The 13763-nt window shown below is 55.9% G+C and overlaps 1 protein-coding gene across 1 annotated transcript in view; it reads right to left on the bottom strand.

Annotated features, from left to right (window-relative positions):
• The window catches only part of CCM2 (CCM2 scaffold protein), a 36973-nt gene that overhangs the window by 3976 nt on the left and 19234 nt on the right, over positions 1-13763 (bottom strand). Inside the window, exons 2-7 of the mRNA XM_075746913.1 lie at positions 4093-4266; positions 3862-3945; positions 3452-3635; positions 1938-2074; positions 684-819; positions 168-225 (exon numbers count right to left, since the gene is read on the bottom strand). Of these exons, the coding sequence (XP_075603028.1) occupies positions 168-225; positions 684-819; positions 1938-2074; positions 3452-3635; positions 3862-3945; positions 4093-4266 (773 nt within the window). The remainder of the gene's footprint in view (positions 1-167; positions 226-683; positions 820-1937; positions 2075-3451; positions 3636-3861; positions 3946-4092; positions 4267-13763) is intronic.

The raw sequence follows: 13763 nt of genomic DNA on the forward strand, positions 1-13763 counted from the left end.
CGCGCACGGACAGTAAAAACACCGTCCAACGTTTCAGCCAGACCGAGCAGAAGCTTTTCAATGTGCAGAGCGCAGCAGTTCCTGCTCTCGGGGTTTTAAACGCGGCAGCGAGGCTGCACTAATAAGCCTGAGTGCTGAGCGAGCTCGGTGTACAGCGTTTCACTTACAAAGTGCTTGCTTCCGTTTCGTAAGATTCCTTAACGTCCACTTTTGTAGAAGAGTCATCTGGAAGGAAAATATTCGAGACGTGGAGTTTGAAAGGCAGAAATTCTCCCAGCCCGTGACCTACACGAACACAACTGATTTCCGAGCGGGCTTTCAGAGCCAGAAGGTGAGAGGCAGCGGGGCCGGGGCGAGCCGTGCTGTGTCAGGACTGGACACAGACTCAGCAGAGGGACCGAGCAGCGTTTTATTAAATGCCTCCATCCGTGTGAAACAGAGAAACAAAGAGTTTGGGGAACAAGGACGATGGCCCACAGCCCAGCTGGGGAAACATCTGCAGGCAGGAGACGGCCCTCGTGCTCTTCCAGCTCGCAGGCGATTAAAGCAGAGGAGGGTTTGGGGTTTTTTGGTTTTTTTTACCCAATACCCAGCAGGAGGGAAGCCACCAGGCTGGCTCTGACCTCGGAGGGTGATGGACGATGAAGACAGAAAGACCCTTGGAAGGGAGAGAACGGACTTACCGCTGTGTAGGGACATGTGCCGCGTCGGTGTGGACGCCCCATCGAATATTGCTCTGTCCAAGAAGTCTATCGTGGACTCAGTGTAAACAATCTGGAAGACTTGGCTGAGAAGTGAGCACAGCTCCTCGGCAGTTACCTGGGGAGGGAGCGAAGAAGGGCTGGTGGAAGGCGGAAGATACCAAGGTGGTCTTTCCTTTGAGCTCCCTACGGCGGGCACGCCGCACGGGACAGCGGGGTGCTGGATCTGTGAGGGTGTTGTCTCCCCAGCGAGGAGAGGGAACCCGCTCGTCCAAGATCCAGGACACCGCCCAATCCGCTGGGTCTCCAGGGCTGGCTGTGACAAACCTCAAATCTTGTCGTCACCTCCCGCCGTCCCCTGGGGTTTTCCTCGGTGCTAGAGGAGACGGACGATGGATCGTCCCTCATCACCCTCCCCCACTGCCGGAGAAGCGTCCCAGCCCTCTTCAACTGCCCAAACCCAAGCAATAGGAGATGGGATGCTCCGTCGTCAACTCACAGCTATTAATTAGCACCCAGATTTCACACTGATGCTCTGTCCTACTCTGAACTTCAGCTCCCTGGGATTTTGGCTACAAAAATCTACATCCCAAATAGGTGCAGCCAGCCCAGAGAGCATTAGAGCCGAAAACAAGGCGAGCAAAACTCCACCCCGAAGGCAAAGGGTTCCGGCTGTAGAAGTAGGAGCCCACAGGCCAAGATCAAAATCTCTGGATCCAGACACTGGATGAAACAAATTTCCAGGTCAGCAGCAGGAAAATGCCCCGGTTAGCAAAATCCTATTGTGGGAGAGATTCAGTTCTCGTCACAGATTTTCTGCTGGTGGAGAAAGCTCTGGGCAGCAGAGGGAAAACCATCCTCCGATACCCTCTTGTGTCCAAACCAGGTCCCGAGGCTTCGGCAGGGACCAGGTTTCCTCCTCTACGCAGCACCTCGTGTGGCAGCAAAGCCCAACCCCACGCCCTGCAGTCTTAAAACTGGGCCTGTGTGTGTCACACAACCTACGGCCAGGTAGGGAGCTGGTCACCGAACAGAGGGGATGCTTGATGAGAGCAGGATGAGGCCAGCCTGGGCTTCATGGTGCTCCACCGTCAACCTGAGGGGTTGCAGCCACCCCGATCTAAGGGCCAGAAAACCTCCCAGCAACCCCAGTCCCAGTGTCGTCGCAATCGGAGAGTGACTCTGGAGGCAAACCCAACGTGCGATAGAGTTTGAATGGAGCGTTTTGAGTCTTACTTTGTTCTCCGTAGCCAGGACCACCAAGCAACAAGCTTCGAGGGGAACCACCCCGCTCTCGGACAGCGAGCCTGACGTAAGGGCTTTGGAGCTCTCGGCACAGAGACTCTGGCTGGGGGAGATCCCAGGGTCCTGAGCTGAGAAACAGAGAAATGGTGATGGAAAGGTGGGAGGCAGGGAGGGAAGGGCAAGGCTCGCACGGCGAGCTGCCCTCCGAGCAGACTGCCTGTGGGGAGAGCGAAGCCCCCAAAGAAGGAGAGGGGAGGATGCCGTAGCCAGGAGAAAACACCCTGGAAGGCTCTCAGGAGCCCGGGAACCCCACCTGAACGTTGCGCAAGCCAAAGTCAATGAAAAGCTGATAATTTAGAGCTGGTTTCTGACAACTCTGTACATCGCCGGCTTCATTTCCATGGCTTAGTCAGCCTTGGGAAGCCATCAGCAGAATTACAGCCTGCCAAGTCACTTACTCATTTATTCTATAGACTGCCCTTTGCTGTCACGGGGTTTATAATCCGCTAAGTCCCTGTCATTACATCTTCTAAGTAGCTCTGCCCAAACCCACGCCGGTTTGACACGCGCAGAGCTGCTGGGGACGGATTCCGGTCCTTCCCCAGGTATTACAAGAAGCGAGGTGGGTCAGAAGTGGTGGGTATCACCCCGGGTATTCAACACGGGCGTTTAGACGTCCAACATCGTGATGAAATCCTGCCAGGAACCCGCACGAGGGTTGCGAAGAGCAGGGCAGGTTTGACACACACGAGGACCAAGCGGGAGGAGCTGCCTCCACCTGCTCTCCTTGCTTTTCCTCCTCGCTGACGTCCCCAAAGGACCCACAGACCCGAGCAGGGTGGGAAATGCAGAATAAACAACCAGACTTTCCTGAGTCTAGTCCTCAGTAAATGGCAGCTCTCGGTTGGGGTTCGGCAGCTGCCGGAGGACAGGCTACGGGGGGAATTTCTAAGCTGTACGTGAGCTTACTCTTCATCTCCCCAAAAGTGCCTGCTCTTCTGCGAGTCACAGCGCCCTCAGGAGACGGCGTACCCCCAGTCCTTCCTCCACCCCCACTAGAAAAGGATGGACTGAAACAGCTCAAGGCAGGAGGCTCGATATAAAGAAGAAATTCTTTATGCTGAGGGTGGTGAAACACTGGAGTAGGTTGCCCAGAGAGGTAACAGATCACTGGAAAAATTCACAGTAAGGCTGGACAGGGCTCTGAGCAACCTGATCTGGTTGAAGACGTCCCTGCCCACGGCAGGTGGGACTAGATGACCTTGAAAGGTCCCTTCTAACCCAAACCCTTCTGTGAGTCTTTGCAGGACACAGATTGTTTTGGTCTGTTCTCACGCAGCGTCGCCTTTGTCCTGTTCCTGGTCGGGCCAGCTGTCGTCCTACACGAGGGCAATACTGGCTGCTGTGGGGCTCTACCCCGCAACCCCAAAACACACGGCAACCCCAAAACACACGGCAACCCCAAAACACAAGGCTACAGCCTGCCCGTGCTGGCCACAACCTACCTGTTTTCAGCACGACCAAGTGAGAGGAGTCATCTCGGATGTAGGAAACGGACGCGATGTCGTGGATGGGGACCCTGAGGATGAGATCTTCTCCGTCCCGCCACACCAGCTTGATGTTGTAGGCAGAGAGACTGATGACAGCGTCATGTTCTTGGGTTAGCTGCCCCGGGAGCTGGTGTGCTCTCTAAAATAAGTGTATTTCCATTGATTTGCTGAATCATTTCCCCTTTGGTAACGGTTTGGTAACGGGTTTCCCTCCCATGTGTGTAACACCAGGGTGGAGGACGCCAGTTACACCAGCACCCCACCCCAAGGATGCCCCGCAAGCCTTGCCCCCCCGCCCCCCCCCCGATGGTGCATGGTAGGTAGAGACCACACAGAGCGGGTGGTTCGACAGGCTGAGCGCTCACCTTTGCATTATCGATCAAATGCAGGATCTCCGTGCGGCTGGAGGGATTCAGGTACCCTGGGATGGATGTGAGTTGACCTAAATACTGGAAAAGAAGAACCAAACCATTACCACAGCACGTACTCGACTGAGAAGCTCCTAAATGCACCTACATATGGAAGATCTCTCATGCCTTTAAGTTACCCTAAGGCTATATACAGTTATATACGAGCCCCAACCAGGCAGACGTTACCTTCACTTCCTTCTCGATGTAGTCATTCAGCAGCACGTCTGGTTCGACGCGGTCAGGCAGGGACACCACCACCGTATGCAGAGGCCGTCTCTCCGTAACCTTCTCCTGGGCTTTTTTATCCCGACCTTTTTCACCCTTCAGGAAGACTCGTTTAAAAGGAGACACTATTCCAGGCTGAGGAGAGAAAGAGAAACGTCGGGATGTTGGGGTTAAAGGCAAGAGAAGGAGTTTCTGCACCGAAATAGAGGGGGGAACCAGCAGCACCCACTGCCCGGCGCTCCTCCAGCCCACACATCTGTACTCACAGCCTGGTTTCACCAGCCCCAACCGCCCCACGCACCGGCTGCTTTTAGAGCTACGAATCCACGAGTCCATGATCTCCCACCGAAAAACCCCTTTCCCACCACATGTCACAAGAACACAAGCGCTGCTAAGTCCCTGCTACCAAAATGGGATGTTTTCCCCCCCAAAGTCACGATGTTCAACCTTTCCGTTAAGAATAAATACAAATATTAAGAGCTGTAAGAGTGAGCGAGCCACAGCCACACACAAACCCAGCAGGCTTCCTCCTCGCCTCAGCGCAATTTTATGTATCACCCAAGCATTTGCAGCGAGCAGCTCGATGAAGGATTGCAAAAGGAAAAGGCGGAGATGCCGCAAACTTGTCCGAGGTCCCGGGGGAGACCCCCAAACGCGCGTACAGGACCCAGGAGATGGCCTCCCCTAGGAAAAAAAAAACAGGTCTTCACGGTTCCCGAACCATCAACTGTTGGGTTTGGAAAAACTTCGGAGCTAACACGAGCCCAGCCGACGGCAGCGTGCACTCATGGGCTTCCGGCTATAGAGGGAGCATCACCACCATCCTTCCACCTCGGCGCAGGGCGGACAGCCGGGAATGCTGCACGCCCAGGGGCCGGCTGCTTCCCACCCCTCAGGGCAACCGCACTTCGGCCTTCCCAATTCTCACGGGCAAGAAAAAAGAACTGCAGAAGCAGAAAAGATGCTTCGAAAGGTGAATGAATGACATAGAAACCAAGCGCTCCTGCTCAGAAAAACACGGAGTACTTCACAGCCTCAAAGAGCAGCAGCCCCACCGCAAACTCAGCTCCATCTCTTGCCGCCGTCCGCTGCAGGACCTTGCCTTGGCAACCACCGTCAGGAAGAAACTGCTGCAAACCCTTCACCCAAACCGCTCGAGCCTTGCCGTGGGACATTATACGTGGCGGGGGGGGGAATGCCACCACCACGTCACCCGCTCCCAGCAGCGTCCCTCCCCGCACAGGAGCCAACGCAAGGACCTGCTCCTGTCAGGCAGCTTCAGCCTCGCTTGTCCATTTCTCAACATAGATGAGCGTGAAAGAGCGACAGGAACGAGAGAGATCAAAGCTAGACTGAAATAAATTGAAATCGTTGCACTAGGATGGGAAAAAGGGATGGAAAAGCTCCTGGTTGAATAGTATTCACCAAATCGCAAAGAACCACAAGGACGTCAGGGACAGCCCGGCCCTGAAAAATGTCCCTTGCACCAGGGAGATATAAATAGAGCGAGTTTATAGGACAAAAGGGATAGAAAACACAGCTACATGACGCTGGCCTCGTGAAACAGCTCTGCCTTTGCGGCAGCAGGACCGGCACCGCCAAACACCGCAGATTTTAGGGGTAGCATCCCTCCCTTCCGCTGGGCGCCCGAAATGGAGCATCGCCCTGCGCTGTGCAACCCATCCGGCTCCAGTCGAGGGGCTGGGACCGGTCCTGGCTCCAGAAAGGAGAAAATCCTGAACGCAGCAAGTCTGTTTGGCAAGACCGGAGAGTGGGGCTCAACCCCGACTCTGCCACCTCAGCTACGAGGGGGTCCGACCCCAAACCTCGGCTGCCGGTGCGGAAAGATCCCGTTCCACCATCTTCAGCATCTTTTAGGAACGAAAAGCAGAGAGATGCAGAAATCTGCCGCCGGGGTCAGGTGTATCACAACAACCCCCCCCAGACGCTTCCCCCTCCGCCAGCCGGGGTCCGGCGGCTCCAGCGTGGTTCATCTCTCTGTGCCGAGGCTGCCGGATCCGGCCAAATCCGTACGGAGCGAACCAGAAGAAACTCTCGCTTTTCCTTCGAGGACACAGGCAGCCTCCGCGGGGCTGGGAAGATGCTGCGGAGGGATTCCCCACCACCCCGCACCCCCGAGCTCCGTGGGAGAGCCAGAGGTTCTCCCTGAAGGAGGATTTGGGGAACCCAAATCCAAGGCGGAGGCATCACCCGGTGTGACGCAATGCGGAACAACAACAGCTTCTGCATTTCCGGGAGGCGACATAAAACCAGCACCTACCTCGTTCTCCATCGGAGAACCCGGCTACGGAGAGCAGAACCAAAGCGTACCGGCGTGGAGCCTTTGGTGGCTCACCAAAAGCACCTCCGGGGGTGGGGGGGAGACAAGCTGTTACCCTTGTCTCAGGGGCTTCCGAAGTTCACGGCCCGTGCCGAGGGGCTGGCAAACCTGCGAGCTTTCATTCGCCTGCCGGCTCGCAGCCCGGAAGCACAATAACCACAGTTTCCTTCTGTTACACGCAGCAACAGCGACAAAATAAAGTTGTTGGTTAAAAACCAGCAAAGTTTGGCAGTAACGGGGCCAGGCATGAGGTGAGGTGAGGCGCGGATGCCCATTTTGCAAAGCTTAATCCCGTTCCCAGCCAGTCCAACCTCCCACACCCCTAAACCCCTGGAAACTCCCCAACATCCCGGATTCACACCCAGGATGCAAATATCCCCAGCCCACGGCGGTTTTTAACCCTGGTTTCTCCTCCGAGCTTCAGAGCTACTTTATTCTCCAAGGTATTCAACATCTATTGAGACCAAGGGCTATAAAGCTTTTGTAGGGCCCATATTTTTAGTCCTTAAGTTTCTCGCTCACATTAGAAAAGCAAAGCTTGGAAATGAGGTTAAGAGCTCCCAGCCTGAGCCAGGGCCTCCCAGGAGGCACTTTGGGAAAGCGCAGAGTGTTCAAGCGAGCCTCGCTAGGCTCGAACGTCAGCCCAAGAGTCAGGGTCGGAGGATTAATGAAAACAAGTTGCTAATTTTACAGAGGGAGAATCAAATTTAAAAGGCAAAGGTGGTGATTTCCCTGATGAAATCCACCCGTTGAGCAGAGGCAAGAAGGAGGGTGGTTGGAGAAGCAGCACCCAAAGACCTGCCGGGCTGCCGGCCCCCCCCTCAGCCCCTCCGGCACTCGCACCGAGCACATTCCCATCTTGGGATGCAAGGGAACCCCTCCGGCACGCTGCCTGGCTGGTAGGTCTGGGGAGAGAAGGATCCCATTTCTCCTTAAAACCCGGAAAATAAAGGTTTGTTCTCTTTTTCCGCCCCTGCCCCTTGCCCACGACTGCAATCCCTGATTCCCAGCCCACGCCCCGCGGGTCTCTCTGGTTCCTGGGGTGGCCGGTCCGGAGACGCGTCCTGCGGCAGAACAACTTGAGCATCTGCTGCAAAAGCCACCGGGACGGGGAGCGGGGCTCAGCCAAAAAGACTGTCCCAGCTGCCGGGAGTGCAGGCAAGAGCTGCCAGGAGCCCATTCCCAAAGCCGCACGGTTTGCTTCTCACAAGCATTTATGTCTTGAAGTCAGGAGAAGAGGCAGGGAACGCGTCGTGCCAGCCAGGACTCGGCATCTCATGGAGAGCCGGAGGGGCCAAGGGGTCACTTCTCAAAGCCTCCCGCTGCTGATGGCTCCGAAATTCAGGAGGGAAACAGTCAGTTCATCTACTTAACGAGGCATTTAAGACTTGACTAACTGAGAGGGAGCATCTCAAGGCTGGGTTTAGCCCGGGAGGCTGACAGGGCAAGGCATGCCGTGAGGCACAGGAGGGGGCTCTGTCAATGGCCGATAGGCTTTGGCTGGATTTTTTTGGGGGGACACCCAGCACACCTGATGTACGTTCACATACATTTGAGCAAGGAATGCTGGTGAGGAACCGGGGTGGAGCCTGTCCCACCAGCATCCCCCAAAATGCCCCCCAGGACCAGGGCGCGTGGCTCCGGTGAGTGCCAGGGACCGGCTGCCACCAGGCTCCTGGGTGTCGGGGTGATTCGTCCCTCTGATGCCATTTCTACTGTCTGAGGCCAATAAAACACGTAACAGGGGGTTTCACCAACCCCACCAGCTACGTTAGGACTTGCCTGCAGTTATCCACCCCTCAGCCACTGGAGTGCAGCCACCGGGTGAGGTGTGACGCTGCGACGGCAGGGGCAGGTCCCCGCACGGGCTGGCACCCGCTCGCAGCAGCAGAACCTGGTGCCGTCCTGCTCCGCAGAAAGCCCTGGGCGCAGGGAGGCCAGGGGAGGAGGTTAAGGCAGTACTAACCTCAGGGAAGACAGCCTGAGCCATCATCGAACCTTCAAGACGCTGTTCGAGCAGAAGGCTTCACGCTCTCCTCCCCTCGAAGGCTCTCGAGGCGACTGCGGACGCGAGGAGTTAAATCAAAGGAGTCTGCGACTTCATTAACACCCCAGTAAAGCGCTTGCAGCTCTCTGCGCTCCCCACCCTGTTTCTCACAACACAGAGACTTCAAAACAAAACACTTTATTTGCTGCCCCAAATAAGCAGCCCACCCTCAGGCGGCACGACTGGGGCTCTTGCGGCATAAACGCGGCAGTTCCCTGGTCCCCTTAGACGTGGGATGACCGACGATGTGGACCCTCCCCTTGCTGCCGGGGAAAAAAAAAAAAAAAATCAGGGTCCCCTGGATCACCAGCAGCACCCACTTCGTGGGGGGTTGCTCGCCCATCCCACGCGTCCCCACAGCCCCCCCCGCCAGCAGCGCATCCCGTCCCCAGCTCCCACTTGGGTTTGGAAATCCCAAGGAAGGCATTTCTGGGAAAAGGGAGGATTTACCCTTTGTCTAGATTGTTATTACTCTGGCTGGAGCATTGGGGGCGGGGGGCGCTGGAAAACGTCTGGGAGGGGGTTTGCTGCGGAAGGCCGCCTGGCAGCCCCTCCTCCTTCACCACGTACCAGGGGGTGGTGGCAAAGCCGGGAATTAAACCCCAATCGACTCAACGCCGGACCACGGAGCAGACCAGGACCTTCTCCCAGTGCTTCAGAAGCTACAGAAGATCCTGGAAAAACCCATCTCTGGGACCACGAGTGAACGCAGGGGGACACAGAAAGGTGTGGACCCGCCTCCGCGCTGCCGAGCGATGCCACAACACGGGGGACGAAGCTGGTTCTACTGTCGTGCTTGTTGGCCACCGGCGCTGGCCTTTGGGCTACCTTCACCCGGAGCCTGGCTCTTGTATCCATCCAAAAATCAGTGAGGCCTCGGACAGCCCCTTTAAAAACATTCAAACCTTTGAGTTGAACACAAAGGAGAAGGAGCATCCCTCTTGTTAGGAGCGGAACCAGCTTCTTAATCCACTCCAGCGGATTATCTCAAATGCAAATTTGTAAGGCTAATTCTCCCCCAGCACATCTGCACGGGGATTAAGGGAGCACAAGCTCTAAAGAGCCACCCAGTGCCGCTGCTGGCCAGCGTGCCGCGCGTCCCCGGGGACAGCCTGCATCTCAAATCCACTTATCCTGCTCCTAAAGGGACGCGCGGCACGCTCGCGTAGAGTAAAGCCAGCGCCCCGGGCCCCGGCGACATTTCTGAGCAGATCAGAAAGCCAACCTCGAGCGTACCGACAACGCGAGGGCTGGGCTCGGCGGAGGAAGTATCTGCACAAAGGGAGCACGTGATACGGCAGCGGGTGAAATAATTAACCAAGCCCAACGGGGCTCTGGGTCAGCTCGTTGCCAGCGGAGGAAACGAAGAAAAGGAGCACAGTGGCGCGCGTGGAAGGACAAGAAGCCATGGGAGGGGCCTGTAATAATAAAATGTGAAACCAAGCAAGGAAAAAAACCACTTTCAGCATGTTTAGGGAAGATTTGGATGTTAAGAAATAAACTCCAACCAGGCTCCGGCGTGGCGATACCATGAAAACACGGGCTCTGTGGGTTCGGATTCGCCTGGGCACGACTTGAGCCCGGGTCAGGCTCTGCAGCACCGGCCACCGCGCTCCGTGAGCCGAGGGGGACGAGAGCACGTGTGAAGTACGACCGGGGAACGCCAGACACGTGATGAGTACGTACTTGGCATCCTCAAAGCAAAGCTGCAAGCGCACAGCCCTGCCAAAAGAAGGGTTTATTATTTATATTTCTTTGCTCCACAGAGAAGCGCTTGCAACGTGAGCGGGATCAGGGACTGGTTCAGGGCTCAGCCCCCGGGAAAACCTAGGCAGAAAGCAGAAAATAGCCTGGGTTTACACCGACCTTCGTGTTTGCCGCTTCTTCACGCCACCTCACCACAAATGCAAGCTCCCAACACCGAGCTGCGAACCGCCGCAGGCACGCCCTGATGTGGAGCGGAGGTTTGTTTCCGAATGGCTTCCTATTCCGCAGCCCGGGGGCAGAAGGAAGCCCTAACAGCCTTGTTTTGCTCTCCCTGACCAAGGCGGGTCCCCGTCCAGGTGGTGAATTACTCAAGGGTTCTCTCCAGCCCTTTTCTGCAACACAAAGTCGCTCAGACAATAAAATGCCAGCTCTCCTCCTGACCCGACAGTGATGGGATTACAGCAGCGGCTGCTTAAAAATCCTTTTAAATCCCAGCACGTGCCCTGCTGCCTCGGGAACAGGCTGCAGACCTTTCACAGCTGGATTTTCCCACCCCTCCGTCCTTAACAGCCAGGTCTGTAGGGCAGCGTCACGCGTTTAGGGGCAGAGAGGCTTGGCCAGGAGCACTGGGGAGAAGCATCAGTCAGGCTTTGAGCATCCCCAAGGATGGAGAACCTGCGGCCGCTGGGACAGCTGCCCGGAGTTTGACCATCCTCACTCTAAAGGAAGTTTATTACGCTTGAATACGAGACCTTGTGTTTCAGTTTGTGCCCGTTGCCTCTTGTCCTGACACTGGGAAGAGTCCGGATCCTCCTCCTTTTCTCCACTCCCCTTACGAGGGGTTTATAGACATTAATAAGGTGCCCCGAGCCTTCTCCAGACTGAACAGTCCCAGCTCTCTCAACCTTTCTTCCTAGGAGACATGCTCCAGGCCCTTCACCATTTGCTGGACTCACTCCAGTACATCCCCGTCTCTTGTACTGGGAGCCCAGGGGATCACCTCCTGCCCCCAGGCAGCCCAAGAGACTGGTGGCCATCCCTGCCCTGAGGACATGCTCACCTTGGTGCCCACCAAGACCCTTCTCTGGTCCTGGAACAGAACAAGGCAAGAGGATTCAGCCAAGTACCAGGAGCAGCTACGGACGTTCAGGTAGATGCGACCTTTTCTAGATCATCCCGTCCCTGTAATTAGGTTTATTTTGCCTTGGCCAGCACTCAAGCTCTTCCTTAAACATATTTGAACTTGCAGGGGGATGGTCAAGGAGGAGATTGCTCCCGCCCTTGCTATGAAGAGGACCCTCTCCACATTCAACTTCAGAGGTGGTTTCATTGAGGAACATCATTCGGTGCCGACACGCTCGGTAGGAAAACAGCTTTCGGTAAGATGGGACGGTCCCCTGGACCCCCAAACGCACCGTTCAGACCCCACCACCGCAAGGGAAAACACACGGAGAGCTCAGCAGCTCTGCAGGAGCCACGGAGCCAGCTTGGGAAACCCAGATGGGATCTGGGCTGCAAACCAGCCATGGTACATGTTCCCATCACGTGCCCCTTGCTGCTTCCTCCTCATCCCACTGCAGGGTTCAGAGCATCAATGCCGCAGCACGCCAGCCAGCAACATCTTCCCAAAGCCCTTTTATTCCACTTTCCTCCAGTTTTTGTCAACGGGAAGTGTTTAATAAAGCAGTAAACTGGCGCTGGGGAGACTTATTTGCACGGGAGGCACAGCGAGATGAGGGTGTGTCGGCATTCGGGTTGAGAAACTCCAGACAGGGCAGCTCCGGGCTCAACGCTGAACTTGGCACGGCGACACTGCTGCAGAAGAGCTGCTCTCCTCCCCACAAAGATATCTGGACACTAAAACATTAAATCAAATCATTATTCAAGGGATTCCTTTTTGAAGCCGAGAGCTAAGAACAGCTTCAGCTTTTTATCAGCTTTAGCGAAACGCTACAGCGAGGATTTAAGAAGGGGGCTCTGGGTAACGATGCCAAGCACGGAGTCGAAAATTAATCAAGACCAAAGCTGCGGGCAGGTTGCCAAGGCTGTGAGCAGGAGGGCAGGCGTCGCAGGGCTGGACGCCACTCGTCTTCCTGACCTCCACTAGCTCCTGTCCCTCTGCAAAACCACGGTCACGGCCGGAGACCCTTCCCCTTGGCGCTGGGAGGGTGTTGAAGCCAAATCTGAAGTCCCCATTGCTGCTGCAGACTTCAGCCTCATGGGCCAGACCTACCCTGTGCCTGAACCACGGAGCAAAGCCCAGGGAACATCTAAGCGAGGACAGAAAGGATCACCTGGGGACCTGCAGCTCTTCCTACGTCTTCCTGAAGAGTCTTCTTAAGACAACTCTGTTCCTGGGCCTGGCAGAGCCAGTGATGTTCGGGCTTTGCATCTCAGCTTCACATCGTTTCTCCGGTGCAAGATCTTACTGCAAGCTGCCCACCGGGAAGGGCAGTTGTAGTGGTGTCCCCTCTTCTCCCTGAGGAGCGGAAACATCCGAGACCACCACCCGATGTGCTGGGGGGTCAGAGGAAGAGGGATAAAGCTCAATTCCTTCGACAAGGAAGCTAACAGACCTCTCGCAGCCTTGCCTGCAGAATGGATAACGTGCAACTCTTGTGTTTTAGCATCAGGTAGCAATAGCTTTGTGCTCACCAGGAGATGTAGGAAGGGATTTGGTGGAGGTCACTGTCCCTGCTCACCCAACTCTGGCTGCAGCATGTTAGTCATCCATCCCCCTTCTAACCCCGAGCGCTTCCCCCAGACCCAGCCAGCACACGGATCTCTCCGAGATCGTTTTGACCAGCTGGTAGGGAAGCCTCTGGAGGTGATCCTGCCACCCTGCCCCGCAGTCCTCCAGTGGGACAGCCCCTCCAGGTCCCCACACGGCTCCACGAGACCTGGCTCCACCTCCACTGGGCTGAACTAGAGACAGGAGCGAGGGGTTCCCGCTGGCCCCGAGACCCTTCACTCCTCACTGGTGGTATTGGAGTGAAATAAATAAAATACTCGTACTTCAGCCAGAAACACCGTATTTGATTTCAAAGCTGCTCCTTCAGACAAACACGTTATTAAATCTAAGTAATGTAGAAACACAATTTTCCCTACAAACAGTGGGCTGGCACCCAAGCCAGTCTTAAAAAAAACCCAAACAATGCAGCAGCTCAAGACTAAAGGCAACGGTTGCACAAACCCCACGTCCAAAACAAGGCTCAACTCCGTGTTTTCATGTTTCGGACCGCCTTGCCAGCTAAGCCGGGCTCCAGTCTCCCCGACAGGATTTTCCTCTAAGGCAAGAGGAAAGGAATTTTCCCTGGCTATTTTTAGCAGAGCCTTGTTCTCCTCCCAAAGAGATTCCTACCGCCCGGCTCAGCCCTCCACCCACGGCTTTCATCTCCGGGTGCGCAGCCGAGCCAGGCTGAGCTGACACATCTGGAGCAAGAGGCCAGAGGCAGAGACTCGCCTTGACTCAGCTGAGCAGTCTGCAGAGGATGCTCCGAGCAAGCGGCTCCCTCGGCAAGAGGGGGAAGACACCAA

Source organism: Balearica regulorum, chromosome 2 (assembly GCF_011004875.1).
Source record: "Balearica regulorum gibbericeps isolate bBalReg1 chromosome 2, bBalReg1.pri, whole genome shotgun sequence".
NCBI lineage: Eukaryota > Metazoa > Chordata > Aves > Gruiformes > Gruidae > Balearica > Balearica regulorum.